The 27455-nt window shown below is 38.2% G+C and overlaps 1 protein-coding gene across 34 annotated transcripts in view; it reads left to right on the top strand.

The window, feature by feature from the left end:
* SOX6 (SRY-box transcription factor 6) overlaps nucleotides 1-27455 on the top strand; it is a 716878-nt gene that overhangs the window by 674391 nt on the left and 15032 nt on the right. For 31 of the 34 annotated variants that reach the window (XM_045162970.1, XM_045162964.1, XM_045162959.1 and 28 more), the window contains 2 exons: nucleotides 22721-22954; nucleotides 25741-25957. In XM_045162970.1, the coding sequence (XP_045018905.1) occupies nucleotides 22721-22954; nucleotides 25741-25957 (451 nt within the window). The remainder of the gene's footprint in view (nucleotides 1-22720; nucleotides 22955-25740; nucleotides 25958-27455) is intronic. The other 3 variants (XM_045162955.1, XM_025265819.3, XM_045162975.1) reach the window with 1 other exon arrangement.

Genomic DNA, 27455 nt, shown 5'->3' with positions numbered 1-27455 from the left:
AACGCTGGCTGATAGAGGTCTGTCTGCCATGTCTGGACTGTGTAGTGACTGACTGTTGAAGTGTTCCCTGTTCCAGAATCCTCTTCTCTTGCCAGCAAGAGCTGCTTAATTTCCCGTCTCCTGGCTACAGAATTCAGCCCAACCTTAGCCCGGTGGACCTCAGGCTTCCTTGGCCTCCCATGTTATTTCACACGGTAAAGAGTCTGCCTGCAATGCGGGAGACCAGGGTTTGATCCCTGGGATAGGAAGATCCCCTGGAGAAGAATATGGCAACCCACTCCAGTTTTCTTGCCTGGCAAATCCCATTGGATGGAGGAGCCTGACAGATGGTAGTCCATGACATCACAAAGAGAATCAACTGAATGACTTCACTTTAGGCTGATGGAATTTAAAGAGCCTCAGGGGCAATTAGTGTGCTCTTTAAGTTATCTCTGTTTAAGGTCAGGATTGAATTTGAGACCAAACTTTTTCTTTTTTTTTTGATTGATCCTTTCCTTCTTTTCAAATTCTGATTATTTTGCTTATCCTCCAAATCCAATAACCACCCAGTTCTCTGGTTTTCTGTTATTGACTTCCTATCTTTTTTTCTTTAAGAAATTCTTATCTTTGACTATTTCCTTCTTATAGATTTATTGTCTCATTTTACTCTGCTTGCCTATCACTGTTTGTTTACACATATGATCTCTCATTTCATAATCTTCAGAAGTGATACTCTGTAGACTTCTCAGGTGGCACAGTGGTAAAGAATCTGCCTGCCAATGCAGGAGATGCAAGAGACATGGGTTCGATTCCTGGATCAGAAAGATCCCCTGGAATAGGAAATGGCAACTTACTCCAGTGTTCTTGCCTGGAAAATTCCATGGATAGAGGAGCCAGGCAGGCTACAGTACATGGGGTTGTAAAGAGCTGGACACAACACAACTCTGTAGACTAAGCCACCAGCTCCACTAGCTCAGTCTTTCCAAACAGGATCTATCCCTACTGAGAGTCCCCCAGTCTTTCATTTTACCCACATGTTCAAATTATAACTTACTGATTATCTCTTATATGCACAGCACTGTTAAGGACATGGAGAGAAGGGTTTTTAAAAAGATGGACTATACTGTATTCTTCAAGAGCTAGTAATGTAGCTAGGGTGATTATATCAGCATACACAGAAAAAAAGAACAACCTAAAGTGCTATGTGTTTAAATATATCATTAGAGAAACAGAAAAGAGTGCTATTTAGAAGAGGAAGCTACAGTGCTTTGTTGATAGCAGTTATTCTGGAAGACCTGATAGAAATAGAGCTGGGGATAAGCCTAGGTTTGGAAAAGCAAAGAGAAAGAGAAGAATTTTCAGTTGAGGGAATGAATAATCCAAACAGACTCAATGGTAAAGCGCACGGACATGCATAAGGAAGTTTCAGAAAGGAAGAGTCAATTCTCATCTCTGTGTTCTTCACCAAGCCCAGTACAGAACTTTCCACATGTTTGTACCCAGGGAATATTTGTTGAATTGAATATGTTATAAAAATAGTTGGGTTCCATAGAACTATGGCCTTGAGTTCCATAGAGCTAAGGCTGAGGAATTTGGGCTTTGCCACCAACTAAACAGGCATTAACCTTTAGTTGTTCAAGATTGACTTCGATTATGTATAGAGGTTGAAAATAATGGAAAAGCAGAAGTTAGGTTGATTTGGTGATCTGTTAGTCTCTTTATCTTTATTCCTCTGTTCTCCTCATTTCAGAGGGAATATTCAATGGTTATCTTTTCCTATTACATCATGAGAGAGCTGAGTAGGTGTTAGGAGTGTTTTTATTCAAGTCATATTAAAAATACCTATTTTCCTCCTGGGTATAATACTCATTTACATATGATTTCACTTTGTCTGCTGTGACTGTACAGTTCTTTACAAATTAGTCTTATGCTTTTTCCTCTTACTAGAGGAGAGTGATTTTTTTTCAGTTGTTTTTGTTCAGTGGATACTTACCCTTAGACATGATGTCCCAAATTAGGTCATGGTACCAGAGGGAAGAGATTGTGTAAGAACTCATCAATATTTGTGCTATACTGTAGATTGTTACATTTAAGAATAGGCTATAAAAAGTAATTCTGATCTAAAACTTAATATCCCAAGTCTCAGCCCTGGAAAGAAGAATTTCATAAGCAATATATTCAACTATTTAAAATTTTTACTAAAAGTAAAAATTACAACTTACTGGTATATGTATATTTACTTTCATGGTAGAGAAATCACTTCATACTTCTTCAATAGAAGCTCATGTTTCACTCAGCAGGTTGAGCCTGCATGAGGACAAGATGAAAAAGGGTAACAGCAGCTACTCCATGCTGCAGAATCACAGATCAGCTAATAGAGGAGAAAGGGAAAACGATTGTCCACTGTCCCTGAAGCTCCCCTGCCCTTTACTTATTACATAGGCAGTAGTCTTAATCCTTTGTTACTCCAGCGAGTCCGTTATAAAAAGCTGTAAATTCACAAGATAGTGGATTGTTGTTCTCCCTTTTCCTTTTTTTTTCCTGGCTTGAACTGAGCAGCATAGTTTGGCTACAGGTCCCACAAGTGGGAGCTGGGGAGATGTGAGAGTTTCTTTTTGATTGTGTCTTATGCATATTCGATGTATTTTAGATCTATTATCACAGGACACTCTTGAAATATATTTTTAGCTCTGGGGCAGAAAAGACGCTCCACTAAGTAGTAAATTGCACTCTCCAGCGAAGGCTTCATTTTGCAACTACCCTGAAGGACAGACCTGTGCAGTATAGGAAATATCACCCAGGTATGAGGCAGGACTAGGAAGGGAACAAGTGTGAGTTAAGCACCTGCTGTGTTCTTGGTACTAGGATAGACATTCTACTACTTCTCTTGCCATTATTACTACTGCTGTTTCTAAGGGCATTTACTGTTTAATGAGTAGGTACTGGGTTCCAGTTACTGCTAAGAAATGCACATTCCTACTTAATGCTCACAAAGACCCAGAAAAGTAGAAGTTATCAGCTGTCTTTTATAAGGAGATGAAACTGTTGTTCAAAGGTGGGAAATAATTTACCCAAGGTTACTTATTTAGGAAGGATCAAATTACAATTCAAACCCAGATCTGTCTAGCTATGTAGTATCTGAGCTATACTGACTCCCATTTTTCTCTGAGATGAGCTGATTCAGTCAGTTGCCTTTGTTGAAGTAGTTTTTTTCCTGTTGGTTTTCATTAAAAATCAGAAAAATATAATGAGAAATAGAAACTTGTGAAAATATTTTTTTTTTAGTCTTTCAAACCACACAGATATTAAGTACATTTCAGAAACTTTCACCAGATCTCAGGACAAAGAATTTTTGATAGGCTACAAAATTGAGTTGGCTACCCAAAATCCTTGAGCCATCTCCTTCTAATACTATTTCCATATCCCCAACCTTAAAAAAAATTGGTTTCTACTGTACCTATGATCTGCATCTCTCATTCTAGTAAAAGGCAGATTTCCTGGAACAAATGAAAAGGAGACACCAATCAAATAAGTTTTGTTGAATTTTTAAGCTAAGTCTAGATGCTATTGAAACAATTCAGCTGACCATTTTAGAAATTTATTTTGATGGCAAGTATGAACCTTTGGGAGTAGTTACATTTCAGTTCACTGTTATTTTGCCATTTACTAACTGTGAGACTTGGGCAGTTTAACTTCTCTAACCTCAGATGTGGATTAGATGATCTTTAATATCCATCTCATGTTAAAAATTTCTAATTCTGTGAACATGTTTTATCCATTTCGTATTGACTCTGTCCAGGGAAGGTCCTGTCGTGTACCTGTGTGAATGTATGCTTCAGTTGTATTTACACAAACCCCAAAGCATTAGAATAGCTTTCAGATTTATTATTTCAAAAAAACTCAGGTTTGCTTTATCATCCTTTCAGGATTTCCCTGAAAGTGGGAGGCTGGGATTTCAGAATTGTACACTGTGGAAAGTCAATAAAAGAAGATTAGAACCAATGATCTCTGAGTCCCAAACAACTGTGGGTTCATTTTCCCATTAAACCCATTTTTTATTTTACAGAAGGTTCAAGTAAGGCAAAGTACTTAAGAGAACATAAGAAATAAAATGGGGTTTATATAAAATCTAATCTCAGAGATTCTTGGGTTCTAATGCAATGTGTAAACATCTGAATCTCACTCCAAAACTGTCACTGTTGAAGATGTCTGATGCGCTCTGTTATGACAATTGAGTACTTACCTTACGCCAGCTCTTGTCCCAGACCCTGAGGAAGCAGTTATGAGCAAGACACAGCGCAGTTCCTGCCCTTTTGAGGTGCACAGTCTGGTGAAGACGGTGGGCCCACGCAACTGACAATTTGGATAAAATATAATAAATGTAAAATAGGCACAGGGTACTGTGGGAGCCTAAAATACTTAGCCCAACATAACAAACCAGATAAGACTATCTGGGGAAGATGATCCCTGACATGAGTCAAAGAATGAGTTGATTGCAAAACAGACAGGAAATTCCAGGAAAAGGGAAAGCATGGGTTCCTAGTATAAAACAAGATGGTATATAGAGAACTAGAAGTGGTTTGGTATTATAAAGCAAAACTATATTCAAGTAGCCAGAGATGGAACTGGAGCCACAGTGACATGGCATGACATGAGCCAGGTCATGGAGAGCTTTGTGTGCCATACCAAGGAGTTTGGACTTCATCTTTTGGGGATTAGGGAGCCATTGAAAACTTTAACATTAGGAGTGCCCTGGTCAGCACTGCACTTGTGATTGATCACCCTGGCTGAAATTAGGAAGAGGTATTTAAGTGGGGCCTGGTAACTCAAAACTGGAAATGAAAATATCAGCTAGAAGACTACTATTTCAAATAGTCCACCAGAAGCAGTGAGGGCAAGGCAATGGATGAAGTGACAAGGATGGAAATGAGCAGATGGGTTTAATAGTCTTTGTTAACTAACTCTGAGATTTGCTTCATCTTGGTTTGTGCTTCTTAATTTCATGTAGAGTCTACAGTAATATATTGAGTTGGATAAAGCCAGAAACTGCTGAACAATATGAATTATTAAGTAAAGACTTTTACCAGACTCTGTGTTCTCCAAGGGAATCTGCTTTAATCTGAGCCTGGTTCTCCTGAAAACGTAGGAAGCCAGAACCTTTTATTGTCTTACTTCCTGCACAGTGATCTCTGGTTCAGACTTAAAGAATGCCCTTTTGCCTCGGCTCAACGGCTTGTAAGCCTTCCTTCTGTGCATACAAATAACAAATAGATAATAAGTAGAATATTTGAAGGTTCTCTGTTACCTTCAGGTCATTAAAATAAAGAATCACATAAGTTATCTCAGTTGCCCTTGGATCCTGTAGTTGAAATAAGATAAAGGGCTCCGTTGAGCTGTCTGTGTAAAGCAAATATAACTTGAGAATTAAAAGGAAAAAGTAAACATGGGCACCAAAACTGAAAGCAGGAGACTCTTGAAAACACAGACTGGTACATCACTGGTTAGAATTTCCTTCATTTTGCAAAGCCACGAGCCACATGCATCAGCTCACCACAAAGTCATTAAGCCTTTTTAAGCTCAGATGAAAAACATTAACAAATACCACAAAAGGCTTTAGTAGAGCCCCTTTGTTCGTTCACATATGGCACTTTATAACTCCTGCGCCACTCTGGTCGTGGTGTTTGTTTAAGCTGCCTCCATCAGGCTGGTCCTGAAAGAACAAAAGACATCTTGAGCAACCCTAAGCAGGAAATGGGCTAATCTAAACATGGTTTGTGACACTTTAAGTAGAATAGAAAGGGGAGGGATTGATTAGTCATTAATGTCCAATTGGCTCCATATGGATGTTGCAATAATAAAGCCTTTTTTCAGAGCAGTAGCAGAGTTATTGAATTAGAGGTTTATGTTTCATCAGAGCTGACCTTAGGGAATTCCCTTTTGGTTCTTCTTGTTGATCTTTTAAAGAGAATAGAAGCGTTATCCACAATAACGCTTGCTCATAATGCTACAACCGAGAAGTGCACTAATTTAGCATAATTTTAATCTCTACTATAATTTCAGTCCTTAGTGCTTTCTTTGCATGCTCTTGCATCTTTGGTGGGGCAGTATTTCCGAAGCCAATTAGACAGTGGCTTGAACTTCATAACTGGTAATAGGCTCCTTTAATGTGCTTAACAGTGCAGAGAAATGGTATCCTTACAGGGGAAAGTAATGTTCCAGCCAAGAAATGCTGGGTTTTGAGACTCAGAGTTATTTCATATCACTGAATAGTTCCTGGGGTAGCTTTGATGTAGAGTAAATGCACTGGATCTGGCTCTGTTCCTTGTTAGCAGTATACTAGCAACAAGTTATTACAGAGGAAGGTAACCTACCTCTCTGGGTTTTGGTTTCTTCATCGGTTGTTGTTGTTTAGTTGCTCAGTTGTACCCAACTCTTTGAAGCCCCATGGACCACAGCATGCCAGGCTTCCCTGTCCTTCATTATCTCCTGGAGTTTGCTCAAACTAGTGTCTTTTGAGTTGATGATGCCATCCAGCCATCTCATCCTCTGTCACCCCTTCTCCTCCTGCCCTCAATCTTCCCCAGCATCATGGTCTTTTCCAGCAAATTGGCCCTTTGCATCAGGTGAAGGAAAGTTATGACCAACCTAGATAGCATATTCAAAAGCAGAGACATTACTTTGCCAACAAAGGTTCATCTAGTCAAGGCTATGGTTTTTCCTGTGGTCATGTATGGATGTGAGAGTTGGACTGTGAAGAAGGCTGAGCGCTGAAGAATTGATGCTTTTGAACTGTGGTGTTGGAGAAGACTCTTGAGAGTTCCCTTGGACTGCAAGGAGATCCAACCAGTCCATTCTGAAGATCAGCCTTGGGATTTCTTTGGAAGGAATGATGCTAAAGCTGAAACTCCAGTACTTTGGCCATCTCATGCGAAGAGTTGACTCATTGGAAAAGACTCTGATGCTGGGAGGGATTGGGGGCAAGAGGAGAAGGGGACGACAGAGGATGAGATAGCTGTATGGCATCACTGACTTGATGGACGTGAGTCTCAGTGAACTCCGGGAGTTGGTGATGGACAGGGAGGCCTGGCGTGCTGCGATTCATGGGGTCGCAAAGAGTCGGACACGACTGAGCGACTGATCTGATCTGATCTGATCTGATCAGGTGGCCAAACTATTGGAGCTTCAGCTTCAGCATCAGTCCTTCCAGTGAATATTCAGGGTTGATTTCCTTTAGGATTGACTGGATTGATCTCCTTGCTGTCCAAGGGATTCTCAAGAGTCTTCTCCAGTTACTACAGTTTGAAAACACCAGTTCTTCAGCACTCAACCTTCTTTATGGTCCAACTCTCACATTCGTACATGACTACTGGAAAAACCATAGCTTTGACTATATGGACCTTTGTCAGCAAAGTGATGTCTCTTCTTTTTAATACACTGTCTAGGTTTTTCATAGCTTTTCTTCCAAGGAGCAAGCATCTTTTAATTTTGTGGCTGCAATGATTTTGGAGCCCAAGAAAATAAAGTCTGTCACTGTTTCCATTTCCCCCCATCTATCTGCCACAAAGTGATGGGACCAGATACCATGATCTTAGTTTTTTGAATGTTGAATTTTAAGTCAGCTTTTTCACTCTCTTTCACCTTGATCAAGGTAAAGTGAGACAAATATATTTACCCTCTTACCCATTTCAGAGGATTGTAAAGAGGGTGGAGATAATGTATTCACTGAAAGCACTTTGTAAATGTTATTGTAGGCAAAATTCCTTAATACACTTGGTGTTTCTATTCTGGAAACTGATCTCTGGTATAGACTAGTGAAAAAAGTAAACTGTTCTTTAAATGTGTTACTTTGCCACACTAAGTAGTAAAACATCTGTTTCCAAATTGTTCAATGGAATTTTTTCTTAATGTATACAACACTACATATGTTTATATCTCTACCTCTATCTATCTGTCATCTACCTGTCTAATTTATTCAGTGAATTTCTTGGTGTGGATAAATTCAATACTTAACATAAGAAGAGTATCTAGGGTAAGTAGGGATAAATGAATCTTAAAATGAAAACAGGAAAATGAAAATTTACCTATAATATCCCTGTGCATTAATGAGATTAATGGTCAAATGAAGAGTTAGTACTTTAATCAAAGTACTCAGATAATTCATCTTTCATTCCTTTACCACTGGTTCCTTTTTTTTTTAACCAACCTTTAACCTAGAAGAACAATGCATTCATATTTTGCATTTGCCTTCTTGAAGTTACGATACCCATCAGTCAATCATTCTTTCTAACCTATCTAGATAATCCTCTATAAAAGACATAGAGTGCAAACCATACTCTTCCACCACTGGTATCCCTCCTTCTCTGAAGATGAAACACATCAGTTCTCTAATGTTTAAGGTTCTTGCTCAGCCATGGAATGTACATTCCTGCCAAGTAAACCACTAGGATAACCAAATTATCTCTCTCTCTTATTTTTCAAGAAGAAATCAAATTTGAAAATCAAGTAGCCTTCTTATAATGAAAGTGGGTTCACATTCTGGCAGTAAGTGGGAGTGCAGTTAGCAGAACTTCCAAAATCATAGACAACTGTCAGCCATTCCTCCAACATAGTGCACTAGACTTTTACAATATTAAGATACATTTGGTGAGATAAACTTGGTGAAAAAAGATCCAACCTATGTAATAAGACTACCTTCCCTCTTTCCTAATTTTTCATGTCCACTTCTAATATTCCTTCATCTTCTACATTTTTGTTTGTGATTCACTCATGATCATTTTCTCTATTAACCCAAATGTGTCACATAACTCTTTATAAAATCTGACAAGAGGAAATTAACTATTCTGTTGATTGACTGAAGGAATCTAAAATAGTGTGATTGTCAAGGACCCGATGGTATATATTGCATTTGCCTTTTTCAATTAGTAAGCAGTTATACATTTTTGCCCTTTTTAATAATTCTTTTTGATAATGAGACCTTTTTTTTTTTTTTGAGTTCACAATGGCCTGAATATGCCACAACTCAGGTTTATAGAGAAAAAAATCTTTCAGAAAAATATCACTTTCATTTGTTTGTCTGGTTTTCTTTTATTTTGGTACTTTTGTTTTTACCTTTTAAAACTAAGCATTGAATTACTTTTATTTCGGATAGTATCTCATTGTTTGGATATACCACAGTTTGCCCATTTTCCAGTTATTTTTAGTCTTTGGTTAGTCTGAATAGAAGTGCTGTGATAGTCTAAAAAGTTTTCATTTGTTTGGGGTAAGTGTTTAGAAATGGAACTGCATGTCATCAGCAAGTCTATATTTTACTTTATAAGAAAATGCCAAACTGTTTTCCAAAATGGTTATGCCATTTTTCACTTCCACTACCAATATATTGATATCTGAGTTCCAGTTGCTTCATATCCTTGCCAACACTTAGTTTTGTAAGCCATCCTAGTGGGTGCAAGATGATATATGGATTTAATTTGACTTTCCTGATGACTAATGATATGGAATACCTTTTCATGTCTCATTGGCCATGACTGTCTTTTGTAAATTTTTTTTTTATGAATCTTTTTCCTATTTTTAAACTATATTGTCTACATTTTTGTTCTTGGTGGAAGTTCTTTATATATTCTTGATACAAGTTCTTGTCAAACGTGTATTGTGAATATTTTTTTCCCAGTCTGAGCCTTAACAATCACTTTTGATAAGCTGAGCCTCAATTTTTATAAAGGTCAATTTATTATTTTCCTTATATATTAGAGTTTTATCTGCCATATCCAAGAATCTTTGCTTACTACAAGATCACTAAACTATTCTCCAAGATACTCCTTGAGGAGTGTTATAGTTTTTGCTTTAATTTTAAGTTGATTCATCTCAATTAATTGTTGAGTGTAACGTGTGATATGAGGTCAAGTTTTTTTCCAATGCCAGGGAAGCCCACTTTAACAATGTGTGGTAAGAGGTCAGTTTTACTTTTTTCTACATATTTGTCTACTTGTTCAAGCACTGTTGGTTGAAAAAAATTATTAGTTCCCACTTTAATAGCCTAAGTCTTTATTGAAATTTGCCCATATATGTGTGTATGTAATTCTGGACTCTTTATTCTGTTCCACTGGTTTGTCTATTCTTATAACAATTCCATACTGTCTTTATTACTCTAGCCTTTACAGTGTTACAAAGTATTTTTTACTGTAGGCCTTGAAATTAAGTGGTTTGAATCCTCCAACCTTCTTCACATTTGTTTTGGGTGTTTTCATACAGTTTTAAAATCAAGTTGTCAATTTCTAAAAAAGTCGTTTGCAATTTTAATAGGATTGGGTTGAATCTATAGATAAATTTGGGAAGGAATTGACATTTTCAAATATTAGGTCATCAGATCCATGAACATGGTATATTCCTCCGTTTATTTAGGTTTACTTACTGAACTCATAAATATTGTTTTTAGTGTAGAGGTCTTGCATACTTTTTTGGCTTAATTTATTACTAAGAATTTTATTTTCCAATGCTATTATGAATGTAAATTTTAAAATTATTTTTTAAATTGCTCTACTATCAGAAGTACAGTTGATTTTATAGTTTTTTATGTTGCAGTAATAGTAAATTCACTTTTTATTTTAAAAAATTATTTATGTATTATTTTTGGCTGTGCTAGGGCTTCATTGCTATGCACAGGATTTCTCTAGTTGCAGAGAGCAGGGGCTACTCTTTAGATGTGCTGTGCAGGCTTCTCATCGTGGTAACTTCTCTTTTCCAGGTTTGGGCTCTAGGCATACAGGCTTCAGCAGTTGCAGCATGGGGCTCAGTAGGCTCTAGAGCACAGGTTCAGTAGTTGTGGCTCACACGGGCTTAGTTGCCCCATGACGTGAGATCCTCCCAGATCAAACCCATGTCTCTTGCACTGGCAGGCAGATTCTTAACCACTAGACCACCAGGAAGCCCATACATTCACTTTATAGAAATTATTTTGCAAATTTCTTAGGATTTTTTAACGTAAAAAATTATCTATGAATACACTCAACATGACTTATTATTTTCCATTTTGCATGCTTTTTATTTCTTTACCTCCAGTAGAATGTTGATTAACAGTGGTAAGAGTAGGCATCCCTTGCGTTGTTCTTCATCTTGGAGGAAAGCATTCAGTAGTTCACTATTAATTATTATGTCATACAGATTTTTCTTAAAAGTACTTTATCTGACTGAGGAAATACCCTTCTATTATTAGTTTCCTGAGAGTTTTTGTCATGAATTGGTATTACATTTTGTCTAAACCACTTTTTGAATCTGTTGTGATGATCATGTTTTTCCCACTTTGTTTTGTTAATGTAGAGAATTACATTGCCTGATTTCAAATATTAAATTAATATTACATTTCAATTTATCCTGAAATAAATTCTACTTGATCTTGTTTTATTATCCATTTTACATATTATTGTATTTAATTTGCAAATATTTTATTAAGAATTTTGCACTTATGCTCAAATCTCTGTCAGGGTGTGATATTACTTCATAAAATGAATTTGGGAAGTTTTTTCTTTCTCTACTTTCTTTGTTTGTGTAAGACTACTATTCGTTTTTCCTTAAATGTTTGGAAGAATTTACCAATGAACCCCCTTGAGACTGGAGTTTCCTTTGTGGGAAGGTTGTTGACTATAAATTGGTTTTCTATATTAGCTATAAGAGTATTCAGACTTTCTATATATTCATAATTGAATTTTAGCAGTTTGTGTCCTCCAAGGAATTTGTTCATTTCATATAAGTTGTCAGATTTATTGGAATTAAGTTAGTCATAATATTTGCTTTCTATCCTTTTTAATGTGAGTTGTATCTACAGTGATATGCCCTCTTTCAATCCAAATATTGGTATCTTTGTTTCCCCTTTTTGTAGATCAATCTCATAGGGGTTTATCAATTTTATTGATCTTTTCAAATTACCAATGTTTGCATTGTAAATTGTTTCCTATTCCATTGATATCTACTCTTTATCTATCCTGAAAATCTCCAATTTTAACTGGATTATTTAATTTATTTATATTTAATATAATTATTGATTTTGATGGGATAAAGTTTTACAATTTTCTATTTTTCTCTTTGTTCCCTCAGTTTTTGGCTTTCTGTTACTACTTTTCTTCCTTTTGCTTAATTGAATCCTTTTTCTAAGCTATTATTATAAAGAGATACTTTTTTTTTTTAGAGGAATTTGTGGTTCACAGTAAAACTGAGGGAAAGATAAAGATTTCACATATACTCCCTGTCTTCACACGTGCATAGCCTCTCCTGTTACTAGCATCCCACCTGAATGATACATTTGTTATAACCGATGAACCTATATTGACACATCCTAACCACCCCAAATCCATAGTTTGTATTAGGGTTCATTCGTGATGTTATACCTTGCTTGGGTTTGGACAAATGTATAACATGTATCCATCATTATGGAATACAGAATATTTTCATTGCCCTAAAATTCCTGTGTTCACTTACTCATCCTTCCTTCCCCCACCCTTCGCAACCACTGATCTTTGTACTGTTTCCTTTTGAATCCTTTTTTAGTCTTCCATTTGAATTCCTCTCACTTTTCACTTTCATGCATTGGAGAAGGAAATGGCAACCCACTCCAGTGTTCTTGCCTGGAGAATCCCAGGGACGGGGGAGCCTGGTAGGCTACCGTCTATGGGGTCACACAGAGTCGGACACGACTGAAGTGACTTAGCATAGCATAGCATAGCATTGAATTACTCTACTGGTGTTTTAGCTATACTCCTTTGTATTTTTTAATTTTTTTTTCTAGATTCACTCTTCATCCTTAATTTGAATATCCCTATAGTTAACATTATACCACTTCTCATAAAATAAAGCAGCATTTAACTTTTACTAACTTGGTCTTTTGTGCCAATGTGCTATTTTTCTCATGATTTTACCTCTTCGTATATTATAAATCCCAGAATACAATGTTGTATTTTGTATTAGTCACTTGTCTTTTAAAAATATTAAACAATCAGCTGTTTTTATTATGAAATCCAGAAAAGACAAAAGTTTTTAATTTAGTCACATATTTCTCATTTTCAATTCTCTTCTATTTTTTCTATGTATCTAAGTTTCCATCAGATGTAATTTTTCTTCATCTTGAATAATTTCCTTGAATGTCTTTTTTGGTATGGATCTGCAGGTAATACATTTTCTCAGCTTTTGTTTATCTGAAAATGTGTTTCATATTCATTTTTAAGCATATGATCATTAGATAAGACTACACTGATTTTTTTTTTTTTTAGCAGCCTAAAGATATTCTGTGGTCTTCTAGTCTTTATTGTTTCTAATAATCAGCCATAAGTTGTATTACTGTCTCATTTTATGTATTATGTGTCCTTTTTCTCTAGTATTTTCCCTTTGTCTTTGGTTTTTAGCAGTTTGACTAATGTTTAGGTATGGTTTTCTTTGTATCCTGCCTGTGATTGTCTGAATGCCTTGAACCTATAAGCTGTGTTTTTTTTTAACCAGATTCAGGTAAGTTTCAGGCCATGTTTCTTCAAATATTTTTCTGTCACAATCCTCTCTCCTCTCTTTCTAGAATTCCAGTTACACATATTTTAGGACAATATATTGTTTTACATACTGCAAAGTCTCTGCTTACTCTTTTAGCTTTTTCTCTTTCTGTTTTGAGACTAGCTAATTTCTTTTGATATGTTTTCAAGATCACTGACCCTTTATTCTGCACTTGAAAATGCTATGAAGTCCATTCAGTGTATTTTCATCTCAAATATGTCTGTCAGTTCTAGAATTTCCATGTTTCTTTGTGTAGTTTCATTTCTCTGCTAAGTACCCCATTTATGCATTAATTATGATATTCTTTTTCTTTATATACTTGAACATATGTTTTAATGACTACTTTAAAGTCCTCATTTGCTAATTACACTATTTGAGCCATCACAGTTCCTATTGATTTTTTTTTTTTTTTTTTTTGAGGGTGGAAAGGTCTCTGGGTCACATTTTCCTGATTGTTTGCACATCTAGTTATTTTTTTTTATTATTATTATACATTGTGGATTACAAATTATAGAGACTCTGGCTTCTATTATCTTTCTCTGTTAAGAATGTTATTTTTTGTTCTAAGAGGCAGTTAAATTGATCTCATTGAAATTGTAGAGGCTTAGTTTTGCATGTTAGGTGGTGACTGTTTCAGTTTTGTCTTTAGTCCTAGAGTGAATCCTTAGTCTTGGGATGTAGTCTTTATTCAAAGAGTGATCCCTCTGGGGTTTCAGTGGAAAGCCTGAGTTTTTCATGGATACTTTCTTACTTGGTAGGATTCAAATCCAAATTCTGTTTAACTTGCAGTGGGCATCAGCTGAAATTTCTTCTCAGATTTTTCAGATATATAGACCTGATTTCCACTGGAATCACTGAAATCATCCCTATACCTGTGAAGTTCAGGTGACAGCCACTCAGAAGCCTCAGACTATCTTTCCTGATACATTAGGCCAATTAAGACAGATCTTCTGTTGCATTCCAGCTACTCCATGCTAAGTAGACTGGGGGATGTCTTCATGGAAAAGCTATGAAAGCAGGGTTTTACTGAGTGATATTTCTTTCTTTCTAAGAGTCAATCCTCTCCAGTTTCTTCTTAATTTTGGGAGAGCTCAAGTACCTTCAATTAGTTGTTTTTCTATGTTTTTTCCCTCCAGAATTTATAATTATTATCTGACTAAAGGTTAGTCTGATATAAGTTATTCTGCCATTACCAGAACTGGATCCCAGAAGAGAATCTTTTGTGCTAACATTTTACTTACATTCATTCTGTCTGACAAAATGTAAATCTTAATGGGCCTTTGAGAAGGTATTTATCCTCTTACTTTTCTCTATTCTTTATTTCCAATTCACTAGTAATCACTGAGACTATTCAGTGGTAATTTCTAATTTAGCTTCCATTTTGATATCTTGTATTTGTTCATGTCCCTACCCTGCTTTTTTAAAAACCTTAAAGACTTAGTGACTTTATAGTTAAGGTACTTGGCAATCTTGCCCCTACTTACTTTCTGAATTTAATCTCTTGACATTCCCTTATTATTATTATTATTTTTTTATTTGAACAAACTCCAGTACTCTTGCCTGGAAAATCCCATGGATGGAGGAGCCTGGTGGGCTGCAGTCCATGGGGTCGCTAAGAGTCGGACACGACTGAGCGACTTCACTTTCACTTTTCACTTTCATGCATTGGAGAAGGAAATGGCAACCCACTCCAGTGTTCTTGTCTGGAGAATCCCAGGGATGGGGGAGCCTGGTGGGCTGCTGTCTATGGGGTCACACAGAGTCAGACACGACTGAAGCAACTTAGCAGCAGCAAACAAACTCAAGCCATAACCAGATTCTTTCTATTCCTTAAAACCCTCTATGCCTTTGTTATAACTCTGTCTTTACATTCACACATTCTGCAGCCTAGAATGCTTTCACACTCATGAAAAGTGAAAGTGTTAGTCAGTTGTATCCAGCTCTTTGCGACCCCATGGACTATAGCCTACCGGGCTCCTCTGTCCATGGAATTCTCCAGGCAAGAATACTGGAGTGGGTAGCCATTCTTTTCTCCAGGGGATCTCCCTGACCCAGAGGTCAAACTTGAGTCTCCTACATTGCAGACAGATTCTTTATTGTCTGAGCCACCACACTTATATCCGCTGGTAAATTCTCACTCTTCCTTTTAGATACTACTTAAGCAGCACTTGCTCTCTGCAGCTTACATATTATTCACCTCTGTCCACTCCAACAACATTAATAGCCTCTCTTCTCTGCTTTCATAGTATTTTGAAATTACCCATGTTAGCACTTACAGTGTTTTGTAATTTTCTATTTCTGCATCTGTTTCCCTTACTGGACCAGATTCCTTTAAAACAAGGCACATGTATTTATCTTTGTATCTTCTGTCACAATGCTGGGTACATCTGAAACTTGTCAGAAGTGTTTGCTGAATTAATGCATACATAAATGATTCCTAAGCACATTACAGAATTTGCCAGAGTTCCTCCTTAGGGAGGACTTTATATATGCACAAATCCACACCAAACGCTTACTCATTCACTCACATAACCCTTGGAATTTACCCAGGAAGGGGGCCTCTTTAGGATTAGTTCAGGACCATTGCCATAGGCTATGATGGTTAAACTAGCCTTCTTTCCAACCCACCTGGAAAAACTCAACTTTCTGTATTCTTTTTAAATCGTTTAAATCACAGATCCCTAAGGAAGTTTTTGCCTTGGCAATTTCTGCTTTTCCCCCCATTGACTATCTTTTTTGCATCTAACTGAAAGTTTGGCTTTATACAAGCTGATACGGGAGACAAGAATGAACCAGTCTGAGCCCCTTCAGGGAAATGGAGAGAACAGGAATTCCTGGAGTAAATGGAACGAATGCTTTTCCTTGTTGCCTGGTGTGATACTGTTGGCCTCCTGTTATTTAGGAATGGTGTTGCTGATAATTAAAGACTCTTAGGTCAGCTGGAAAGCAGTAGTCTCCAAGTACATAGCTGTAGGTCTATGCATCTTCCAACTGCTTTTCATGAGAAGACATATTATGGATATTGAACTCACAAATGATCTCTCTGCTATTAAAAGTAAAAAATCTGCCTCTTAGAATTATGAGCTCTTCCCTAGGATAACTCTGGATTCTGACACAGAGCATTGGCTATTTTAGAATGAAATGCTTCCCCCACCCCTTTTTTAACTTGATGTTACTGTAGATTCTAAAGTTAATTATAGCAGAGAGTCAATTTTAGGCTTCAAATTTTCAGACTAACAGCATACCTTTTAAAAATAATACTATATAGTATTATATAGAATTTTCCTTATCTGTTTAAAAGTGCTTTCTTAATATACAGTCTCTATTTTTAAATTTCTGAGTTTATATGCATGTATGCAGTCATATGTGTTTTTATTACTACAACAATAATTCCCTTACCAGTTTGTTTCATGAAGCAGCTTAGAGAAGTTATGACCCTTTTATATTTTCTTAAAATTCTGACTCTGATCATATATCATATATCAGATCCAATTTAAGAGTAGTTTCAAACCTTGGTCTCTCTAGATAAGTCTGCTCTCTTCCCAAACCTTGGTTTATTAATACACCACTTCTAGTTTTAACTTGAAGTATCCCATTCATTTTTCAGTTGACTCCAAGCACTTGGGAGAGAGAAAAGGAGACAAGAAAAAAGAGATGTATATACACCCTGACGTCTCCTATTTTCACTTTCTTAATTCACATTTCTATACTATGTGCTGTGCTTAAATTTCTCAATATCTGGGAGCGTTTCTTGTGAGACTAGAGTTCTTCTGTGTAATTCAGTGTCAATTGGTGTCATGTAAATATGTATTATGGGAGGACAGACAAGGTCACTGTAGGACAGTTGGTGGGGTGAGTCGTGAACTCTCTTCCTTGGAGAAGGTAGAATTTAGTTAGGTAAAAGTGAGTAGGAAGGATATACTAAGACTGCGATATGGAATGAGAGGGAGAGAGACTGAGCATAGCTATGAACATATTTGGGAGAATCAATTGATATATAGTAGAGGTGGCACTAGTGGTAAAGAACCCACCTCCAGTGCAGGAGACGTGACAGATGCAGCTAGATCCCCGGGCCGGGAAGATGCTCTGGAGGAGGGCGTGGCGACCCACTCCAGTATTCTTTCCTGGAGAACCCCATGGACAGGGGAGCCTGGTGGGCTGCAGCCAATAGGGTACAAAGAGTCAGACATGACTGAAGTGACTTGGCATGCACATGCTGAAGATCTACTAAAACCGAGTCTAAAAATCTACTATGATCAGTCTGCAGGAGACTAAAACTTCCCATTTACGATGAAATACATCTTGTACGTAAGTAAATAAATGGAAGCTGGCTATTTGGTGTTGATAGAGGTAAAGAAAAGCCATGACAGTAAAAGCAGACCTTGAATGTTAATCACCTGTAGCATAGTAGTTAACTCAGAATAATATTGAAATGTTTTTGTATCTGACATTCTCCACAAGCCTGTCTCCTGTGTATGCATGCAAGTATATAAATTGCTGAATTCATGTCAGTTGTAAAGTAATGGCACTGAGGGCATCATAAATTACCATGGTGATCCTCAGGAGAAGACACTGTCGTATCTGAATGAGTGTTTCACTTCCAGAGTAATGTATGCCTTCATCTGGCCCAGCAGTCAGCATATTGCCCTGCGTTGATGGATATTGTCAGCTGGAAGCTACACTACATTTCACTGCACAATAAACATGGCTGTCAAACCCATATAAAGTGAAATCAATTTATCCTGTATGGTCAGTGCATTTTAAATGAAATTAATGTACTGTGGGTATGGTGGCAAAAAGGTAGCATATTAGTTATGCATCTTGGGATTTGAGACTTTTCATGTAAGGGATCATTCTGTCTAGTAGGCCTCAAAGAAGGGCTGTATATAAAATGTGTTATTTTGCATGGTCTTCAGAGAGGGGCCCGTCTCCCCTTCTTCATGTTTAGAAAAGAATTGATAATATTAGCCAGTTTGGCCCTTTTATCCTGTCTTTTGTTTGCAATAAATGATGACCATATTTGCCAAATAATAGTGTACTTTAATGTTCTAATTTATTACTAGCTGTGACACAAACAAATTTCTACTTAATCAGGTAGCTGGAAATAGAGTAGAAGGGCAGAGATGAATTGGATCGTATTTTACCTGTGTAATCACTCCACTGAGCTGAAAGGATTTGCTTTTTCTAAAATGTAGGGATGTAGGTTTTAATGTATATTTTGCTTCTAAACTGTTAGGAGTAGGCTTTCCTGTTTATGCAGTACAATACCTGGCTAAGGCCATCATTCCAACTTTACATTTAACCGTAGGGGTTCTCAGTCTATAGGGAAATATTTAGTGGTTGCCACATGTAAAGCATGTATATCGGTGTGTCGTACTGGCAGGGGGTGTGAAAACAAGCAAGAGCTATGTAGATTCATCCATTCACTCATTCATTAAATGAATGTATTTCACTAACTGAAACTTTATATGCCATGTGCTTTATTGGAACCTGGAGATACAGCAGTGAAGGAGAGCCAGTTCTCACCAAATCCTCAAAGGACTTTTAATCTAGTATGATATTATGGTCACTAGGCTTCCCAGGTGGTGCTAGTGGTGAAGAACACACCTGCCAATGCAGGAGACACAGGATACATGGGTTTGATCCCTGGGCCTAGAATATCCCTAGAGAAGGGCATGGCAACCTACTCCAGTATTCTTGCCTAGAGAATCCTATGGATAGAGGAGCCTAGTGGCCTACAGTCCATAGGGTTGTAAAGAGTCAGACACAACTGAAGCGACTTAGCACGTACTATGGTGACGTCTTGGGAAACCATGAAATATCAAGAATTTAGAAACAGTTTCATAGGGGTGTGTGACTCAGGTGGTAAAGAATCGGCCTGTAGTGCGGGAGACCTGGGCTCAATCCCCGGGTTGGGAAGATCCCCTGGAGAAGAGAAAGGCTGCCTACTGCAGTATTCTGCCCTGAGAATTCCATGGACTGTAGAGTCCATGCGATCGCAAAGAGTTGGACACAACTAAGCGACTTTAACTTTCATAGGGATGTTAAAGAATTATCCTCCTGCAGCAGATAAATATATCAGGACCCTTGAAATGACTGGCTTTTAGTCTACTACTTTTGTATATGAGTTGAAAACTGAACAATTTTGTCCTTGGAATTCAGGCAAGAATACTGGAGTGGGTAGCCATTCACTTCTCCAGGGAATCTTCCTGATGCAAGGACTGGACCCAGGTCTCCTGCATTGCAGGCAGATTCTTTATCAACTGAGTCTCCAAGGAAGCCAAATAAGGAGTAGTTGTCGTTGTTGTTCAGTTACACAGTCGTTTCCAACTCTTTGTGACCCCATGAACTGCAGCATGCCAGGCTTTCTTGTCCTTCACCATCTCTGGAGCTTGCTCAAACTCATGTCCATTGAGTCCATGATGCCATCCAACCATCTTGTCCTCTGTCATCCCCTTCTCCTCCTGCCTTCAATGTCTACCAGCATCAGTGTCTTTTCTAATGAGTCAGCTCTTCACATCAGGTGGCCAAAGTATCAGAGTTATAGCTTCAGCATCAGTCTTTCTAATGAATGTTCAGGACTGATTTACATTAGGATTGACTGGTTTGATCCCCCTGCAGTCCAAGGGACTCTCAAGAGTCTTCTCCAACACCACAGCTCAAAAGCATCAATTCTTCAATGTTCAGCCTTCTTTATGGTCCAACTCTCACAATCATACATGACTACTAGAAAAACCGTAACTTTGACTAGATGGACCTTTTTCGGCAAAGTAATGTCTCTGCTTTTTAATACTCTGTCTAGGTTTTTCATAGCTTTTCAAGCTAGGTTTTTCATAGCTTTTCATAGCTTGCCAAGGAGTAAGCGTCTTTTAATTTCATGTCTGCAGTCGCCATCTGCAGTGATTTTGGAGCCCAGGAAAATAAAGTCTGTCACTGTTTCCATTGTTTCTTCATCTATTTGCCATGGAATGATGGGACCAGATGCCATGAACTTTGTTTTTTGAATGCTGAGTTTTAACTCAGCTTTTTCACTCTCCTCTTCCACCTTCATTAAGAGGTTCTTTAGTTCCTCTTTGCTTTCTGCCATAAGGGTGATGTCATCTGCATATCTGAGGTTATTAACATTTCCTCCAGCAATCTTGATTCCAGTTTGTGCTTCATCCAGTCTGACATTTTGCATGATGTACTCTGCATATAAGTTAAATAAGCCTTGACATACTCCTTTCCCAATTTGGAACCAGTCTGTTGTTCCATGTCCAGTTCTAACTGTTGCTTCTTGACCTACATACAGATTTCGCTGGAGGCAGGTGAGGTGATCTGGTATTCCCATCTCTTTAAGAATTTTCCAGTTTGTTGTGATCCACACAATCAAAGGCTTTGACATACTCAGTAAAGCACAAGTGGATGTTTTTCTGGAATTCTCTTACTTTTTCTATGATCCAACGGATGTTGGCAATTTGATCTCAGGTTCCTCTGCCTTTTCTAAACCCAGTTTGTACATCTGGAAGTTCTCATACTGGTGAAGCCTGGCTTGGAGAATTTTGAGCGTTACTTTGCTAGCATGTGAAATGAGTATGATTCTTTATTGTCTGAGCCTCCAGGGAAGCCCAATAAATAGTTATTGAGTATCTATTGTATGGAAAATCCGGGGGATACAAAAATGAGTACAACATAAACACTAACTTTTTAAACCTGGGGATAGAATGGAAATAATTAGAGATGATCACCGGAAAAAAAAAAAAAAAATAGAAAGAAAGAAAAGGAATTTCTTTGGCACAGAAAAAAAAATTTTAAAAAAAGAGGAATGAATGCAGCCTAGGAGGCATCATTGAAAATGCTCTTCCTTTGGCCTGAATTACCCTACCCATCTGTCTTTACTGGGCAGTAAAGACTCCCCTATTCACATGCTAATTCCTATTTGTCTTCCAAGATTCAGATTAGATGTCACCTTTAATAGGAGGCATTAGTTGACTGTCCCCTCTGCTGGTGCCCTCTTGATGTCCTGTTTACTTCAATATTAGAGCACTTACCATATATTCCATTATGACTGTCTGTTTGGGATCTGTCTCCTCCCCAAACTGAGCTCCTTTAAAAGCAGGTGCTGTTTTATTCACTTTTGTATACCTAGCACTTGGCATAAAGCCAAACTCATAGTAATTGCTCAGTTAATTGTTTAAATTGAATCATTTAATTAATTCATGAAACACACCATATTTAAATAGGCTTTAAAGGATGAGTGGGATTTAGCTTGAAGAAGTAAGAGAAGGAGCTTCCAGCCAGTGAGGGGAGCACTGGCCAAAGTACTGTATTGTGAAAGAGAATTCTTTTGGGTAAGATAGTTTGAAATGGGGAGAAGGCAATGGCACCCCACTCGAGTACTCTTGCCTGGAAAATCCCACGGACGGAGGAGCCTGGTGGGCTGCAGTCCATGGGGTCTTGAAGAGTCGGACACGACTGAGCGACTTCACTTTCACTTTTCACTTTCATGCATTGGAGAAGGAAATGGCAACCCACTCCAGTGTTCTTGCCTGGAGAATCCCAGGGACGGGGGAGCCTGGTGGGCTGCCGTCTCTGGGGTCGCACAGAGTTGGACACAACTGAAGTGGCTTAGCAGCAGCAGCAGCAGTTTGAAATGGCTGTGATGTTTAGCACATGAGGCTAAAATCATAGATAAGAGCCTACTTCTGAAGGGAGAAATCACAGCAGGAAAGGTTGTGTGCATGCTAAGTCACTTGAGTCGTGTCCGACTCTGAAACCCTATGGACTGTAGCCCACCAGGCTCTTCTGTCCATGGGATTCTCCAGGCAAGAATACTGGAGTGGGTTGCTGTGCCCTCCTCCAGGGAATCTTCCCAATCCAGGGATTGAACCCATGTCTTATGACTCCTGCATTGGCAGGCAGGATCTTTATCACTAGCACCACCTGGGAAGCCGAAATAATGCTTTATTGTCAACTGGAATTGATTGTAGTAAAAATGTACTAGGCGTTTAAAAACATGCAAAAGTAATTCTGCCCAGTGTATCTTTGAGACCTACCTCAGAAGAGCCTGTAGGATTGTCATCTGCAACTGTATCCTGCTTCCAAGAGTTCATTTAAAAAGAAGTTCATTAAAAAGTTGCTAGGGAAAGCAACTGAACCAGGTGGCAAGTTGTGTTACATTATCCAGATAATAATGCTTTGCACCTGTCTTGTTCTTCCTGCCCTGACATTACAGGAAGTAAAGCAATGAATGGCTCTGCAGCTAAACTACAGCAGTATTATTGTTGGCCAACAGGAGGTGCCACTGTGGCTGAAGCACGAGTCTACAGGGATGCCCGAGGCCGGGCCAGCAGCGAGCCACACATCAAGCGACCAATGAATGCATTCATGGTTTGGGCAAAGGATGAGAGGAGGAAAATCCTTCAGGCCTTTCCTGACATGCATAACTCCAACATTAGCAAAATCTTAGGTGAGTGCAGACACTGATGCTAATTATCCAATGAGTGGAAAGAAGGGTCCTAATATGACACCTAAGGGAGACGGTGGTGTGCAGATATTAGGTGTCACTCAGCAGGCTGCCCCAGGAGACTGTCATCGTCTCTTCACTCTTCACCCGCACCGCGGCATTTAGGTTTAGGAGTTAGTACATCCACCAGGAGCCAGGGCAGGACTGACTAAACACTTATTTTAGAGACAAAACTATTTATTGTGTGTGTTAATAGGACAACTCTCAGGGGTCACTGCTAATTAAGAATCATAAAGACAAGCTTTATCTCCTTTTCTTAATTTAGTCTTTTAAAATCTTTCAGTTGCTATGAAACCCTGGAAACACTCAGAGTTTTCTGCTTTAGTGTTCTTGGGTTCGTATGTCCTTCTGAAAGAACTCACCAAGGACTAAGGGTGAGCCCCCAAAATAGTGTGAAATTTATGAAGTGTAGAACAGTGCCTCTAATGATAACTTTAAAACTTGTAAAATAAAACTACATTTACTTTAATAAGATATGACTAGTTCAGATTTCATAGCAGTGAGTTGAACACATAGACCACAGGGTAACTTGCCAGAGTGATTCTCCTGTTTCTCTGGATTAAACTCAATCCTTTTTCTATTAGTGTAAAGCTTGCCTCGTGCAGATTATACAGTGTGGAATTATTGTACTCAACATATTGAACGTATTTTATTCAACATGCAGCATTGCAGTCAACATGTTTCCTCTTTAAAAAGAAAAAACACAGAAGGCACTGTTCTATTTAAGCTGTCATGATGTGACAAAATCTCAAAGGGAGCTGTTTAAGAAGCTGAAAAACATTAGAGACTTAAGCTGTGGTTTTCTTTTTTTAAATGTTTTGTTCAAAAGCAATAAATATTTAACCTGAGTAAATATCAGTGATCTGGACATACACAAATACACATGTTTTGTCACTGTATAAATAATTTAACTTGATTCTGAGACATTTGAGACAGTGACCCCTATGAAAACTTAGAACATACATAAGATCAAATAGTGTTAAAATGTTAAAATAGTTTTTCCCTTTTTCTTTTTGATGTTTGAATTTCAAGGTAGATACTAAAAATCATTACAATTAAGTGGACTTTACAATTTAGACTTTCAGAGATGTATATCAGGGGATCATTCTTATGAATTTAAAGACCTTTTAAACCATGATGGATATATTAAATTTTTTCTAATTAATAGATGTTCCAAAGAAAATTATTATTTTTCTGTCCCTAAATTTTGATATCTAACTTTGAAATTTTCTCTTTTTTGGCCATTTTATTAGCAGTACGAGTAAGCTTGCCCATGGGCACAGAACCTCTCTGTTTCCATGTTGGCAGCTGTGGGGAATCTATATTATTGATGTGCATTCTGTGAAAAAAAATTAAGAGTATAGTAAGTGTATTCATTAAAGTGTAAACTTTTAAGCACAGGCATTTTTAAGAGCACCAAAAATCCTCCATTAACTGGGGCTTTAAGCTGCTGGGAGCCAGCCGAACACAGAGAACCTTGTCCATGTAGACTTTCTACACAACTTTTGCACAACAATCAGGAAAACAGGGATGGATGTGCTATTAAAACAGACCAGGATATTGCTGGCTACAGAGAATATTTGTACAACTTTTCCATTTGTTTATATATGAAAAATCTCCACCGAAGAACAGCTAGCATCCCGTCAGCACAGCTGTTACCGCTTTATTCACTAGCGACACACAAAAATGCAATTTGATACACGTAAAAAACACATCCCTTCTTCGTCAAGTGTTTAGATAATTCTTTATAAACAATATTAGAGAAGTGAATACTTTTCCTTCTTCCTGTATAAACCGTATTAAAAATTTCTTACTTTCATTGGTATGGCTTTGAATGAATTGTTTAGAGTACTTGAAAATGGTATATATAATTCCAACTGTACCTTCCGGTTCTAAAGTTATAACTTCTTGAGTGGAGTTTAGGCTTTTTAATTACCTCAGGCCAGGGGAGACAGTGTGCACCTTAGGTTTTTATATATGGAAGAATATCAACATTTGCTAACATGTTATCAAAGGATAGCTTCACCGAAGGTGCTTGGAGTGTTAGAGTTGTTTGAATTACTGAAACCTAGAGAGTTGTTCCTGGGAGGAGGCAATGGCACCCCACTCCAGTACTCTTGCCTGGCAAATCCCATGGACGGAGGAGCCTGGTAGGCTGCAGTCCATGCGGTCGCTAGGAGTCGGACACGACTGAGCGACTTCACTTTCACTTTTCACTTTCATGCATTGGAGAAGGAAATGGCAACCCACTCCAGTGTTCTTGCCTGGAGAATCCCAGGGATGGCGGAGCCTGGTGGGCTGCCCTCTCTGGGGTCGCACAGAGTCGGACACGACTAAAGCGACTTAGCAGCAGCAGAGAGTTGTTCCTGAGTATTCTGTCATACTCCAAGTATACTTAGGAAATTCAGGTTTTTAACCCTATGTAGATGGGTGGGGAAATGACCTTGGTGTAGGAGATGATCTTTAAGCAGCAAAGACATGTTTTAAAACAATATACTTATTGTAGCATCAGGCTTTAAATTATTGAGAAAAATAATGTAATAAATGTGTCACATCCAAATTATTCTTTGCTCTATCATCTAAAATACTAGTTGTGAGACTGGATGACATGTGGTAATAGGAGATACTCAGAGCCCAGGTGGGTGAAGTGGTGGGAAGGTAGACCCAGTATTTACCAGGAGTAGGTTGCCTTGACCACTTAGGTACTTAAAGGCTATGTTTGTGTCTAGGGTCTCGTTGGAAATCCATGTCCAACCAAGAAAAGCAACCTTATTATGAGGAGCAGGCCCGGCTAAGCAAGATCCACTTAGAGAAGTACCCGAACTATAAGTACAAACCTCGACCGAAACGCACCTGCATTGTCGATGGCAAGAAGCTCCGGATTGGGGAATACAAGCAACTGATGAGGTCTCGGAGACAGGAGATGAGGCAGTTCTTTACTGTGGGGTAAGTGTTCCTGCATTCAGCCACCTGGGCTTTCCTTTCCCAGTAAAAACCACAGGATGGCTACTGGCAGTGTGTCTGGGAAGGAGATTAGGGCAAGGAGGAGTTTGTGACAGATGGGGCCTATCAGGACTACACAGCCTTGCAGCATGGCTCCTGCTCAAATCAAAAGAAATGCAACAGATTGCTCTCAACTGATCACCCCTTTCATTGTCTCTCAAACTCATCTAAGATATTCAGTGCCCACACACAAAGTTTCTGGTAGTTTATTTAAGTAGACAGAGAGAGAGAGAGAAAAAAAAAAAAACTAACCTTAAGAAATCCCCAGAAGCTTTCCAGCTTCTCTGGGTGGTGCTTCTGACTCTAATCACAATAGTCTGCTTTTGTTGTGGGATCTACCACAAGATAATTGGCCTTGACATTGGTTAGAGGACCTCATTTTTGGCATAAGATCCAGAACTCCTGTTGCAGTAAATTATTCTGTGGTAGAAGCAGTAACAATGTGGATTTTTCTTGCTTAAATCAGAAACTAGACATGTTTTTGATATCTTCAAGTCTGATTTCATGTCATTTTGTTTAAAAATTAGGTAATAGATTTCTGGTATAAATTTCGACTTGGCTGACTGGCTGTCTGCATTCAAAAGAGGCCTCTTGTAACCACAGTCGTCAGAATTAAGTGGGGATGCAGATGCCTATATGTTCCAGCACACTCAGGCCTAGAAGCCCAGGGGGGTGGCAAACCAGAGGACTGTTCTGGAGGCCCTGGCCTGAGGCAGCTGGAATCGGACTGGAGAGACACTTAGGAAGGGCTTGAGAGAGAGAAGTGGAAGAAGTAAAGAGGAACTTGTGCTCACTGTTGACTGGAAGGGGAACTGAGGAGCTGTGCCGTGTCAGGAAAATAAGAAAGCTTCACTTGAGGTGAAGAAAAGAGATACCTTAGAGGAGGAGTAAAGAACCTTTTATTTTTAAGGATGTTAAAAAAAAAAAATAACCTCATGGAACAAAAGGTTGGTTTCAGAAGCATGTGTTTAAAAACAGAAAACTAATTTGGAAAGGTAAATAGAATACACACACAAAAAGGCCAATGAGAGCAGTCTGGGTCACTATACAGGACACTAGAGTGTCCTAGGGAGGAGCATGGGCTTCAGCATTTGCTTCAGACCCTGACTGTGCCGTCTGCTTGGGCAAGTTATTTAACTTTTCCAAGCTTCTGTTTTCTCATGTGTGAAGTGAAACAAATAATAGTACCTATCTCAATAAGGCAATGCTTTTAAAAATGCTTTGTATAATCTTAGTATAATATCAATAATGGTGAATTCCTATCATTATTTTCCTTATTAAACATGGATTTGCTATCACAGTAAAACTGTCTTATATCACATTAGACAATCAATGATGATGCCTACAGAATATGCCTGAGTCCTATGTGAGGAATGGCACAGTCTATGTATGGTAGAACCTTTTTGAGGTAAAGTAAAGCTGAAATCCCTTTGCTATTTGA

The sequence above is a fragment of the Bubalus bubalis genome, chromosome 16 (genome assembly GCF_019923935.1).
Source record: "Bubalus bubalis isolate 160015118507 breed Murrah chromosome 16, NDDB_SH_1, whole genome shotgun sequence".
In the NCBI taxonomy this organism is placed as follows: domain Eukaryota; kingdom Metazoa; phylum Chordata; class Mammalia; order Artiodactyla; family Bovidae; genus Bubalus; species Bubalus bubalis.
This window is presented reverse-complemented; position numbering and strand designations above follow the sequence as displayed.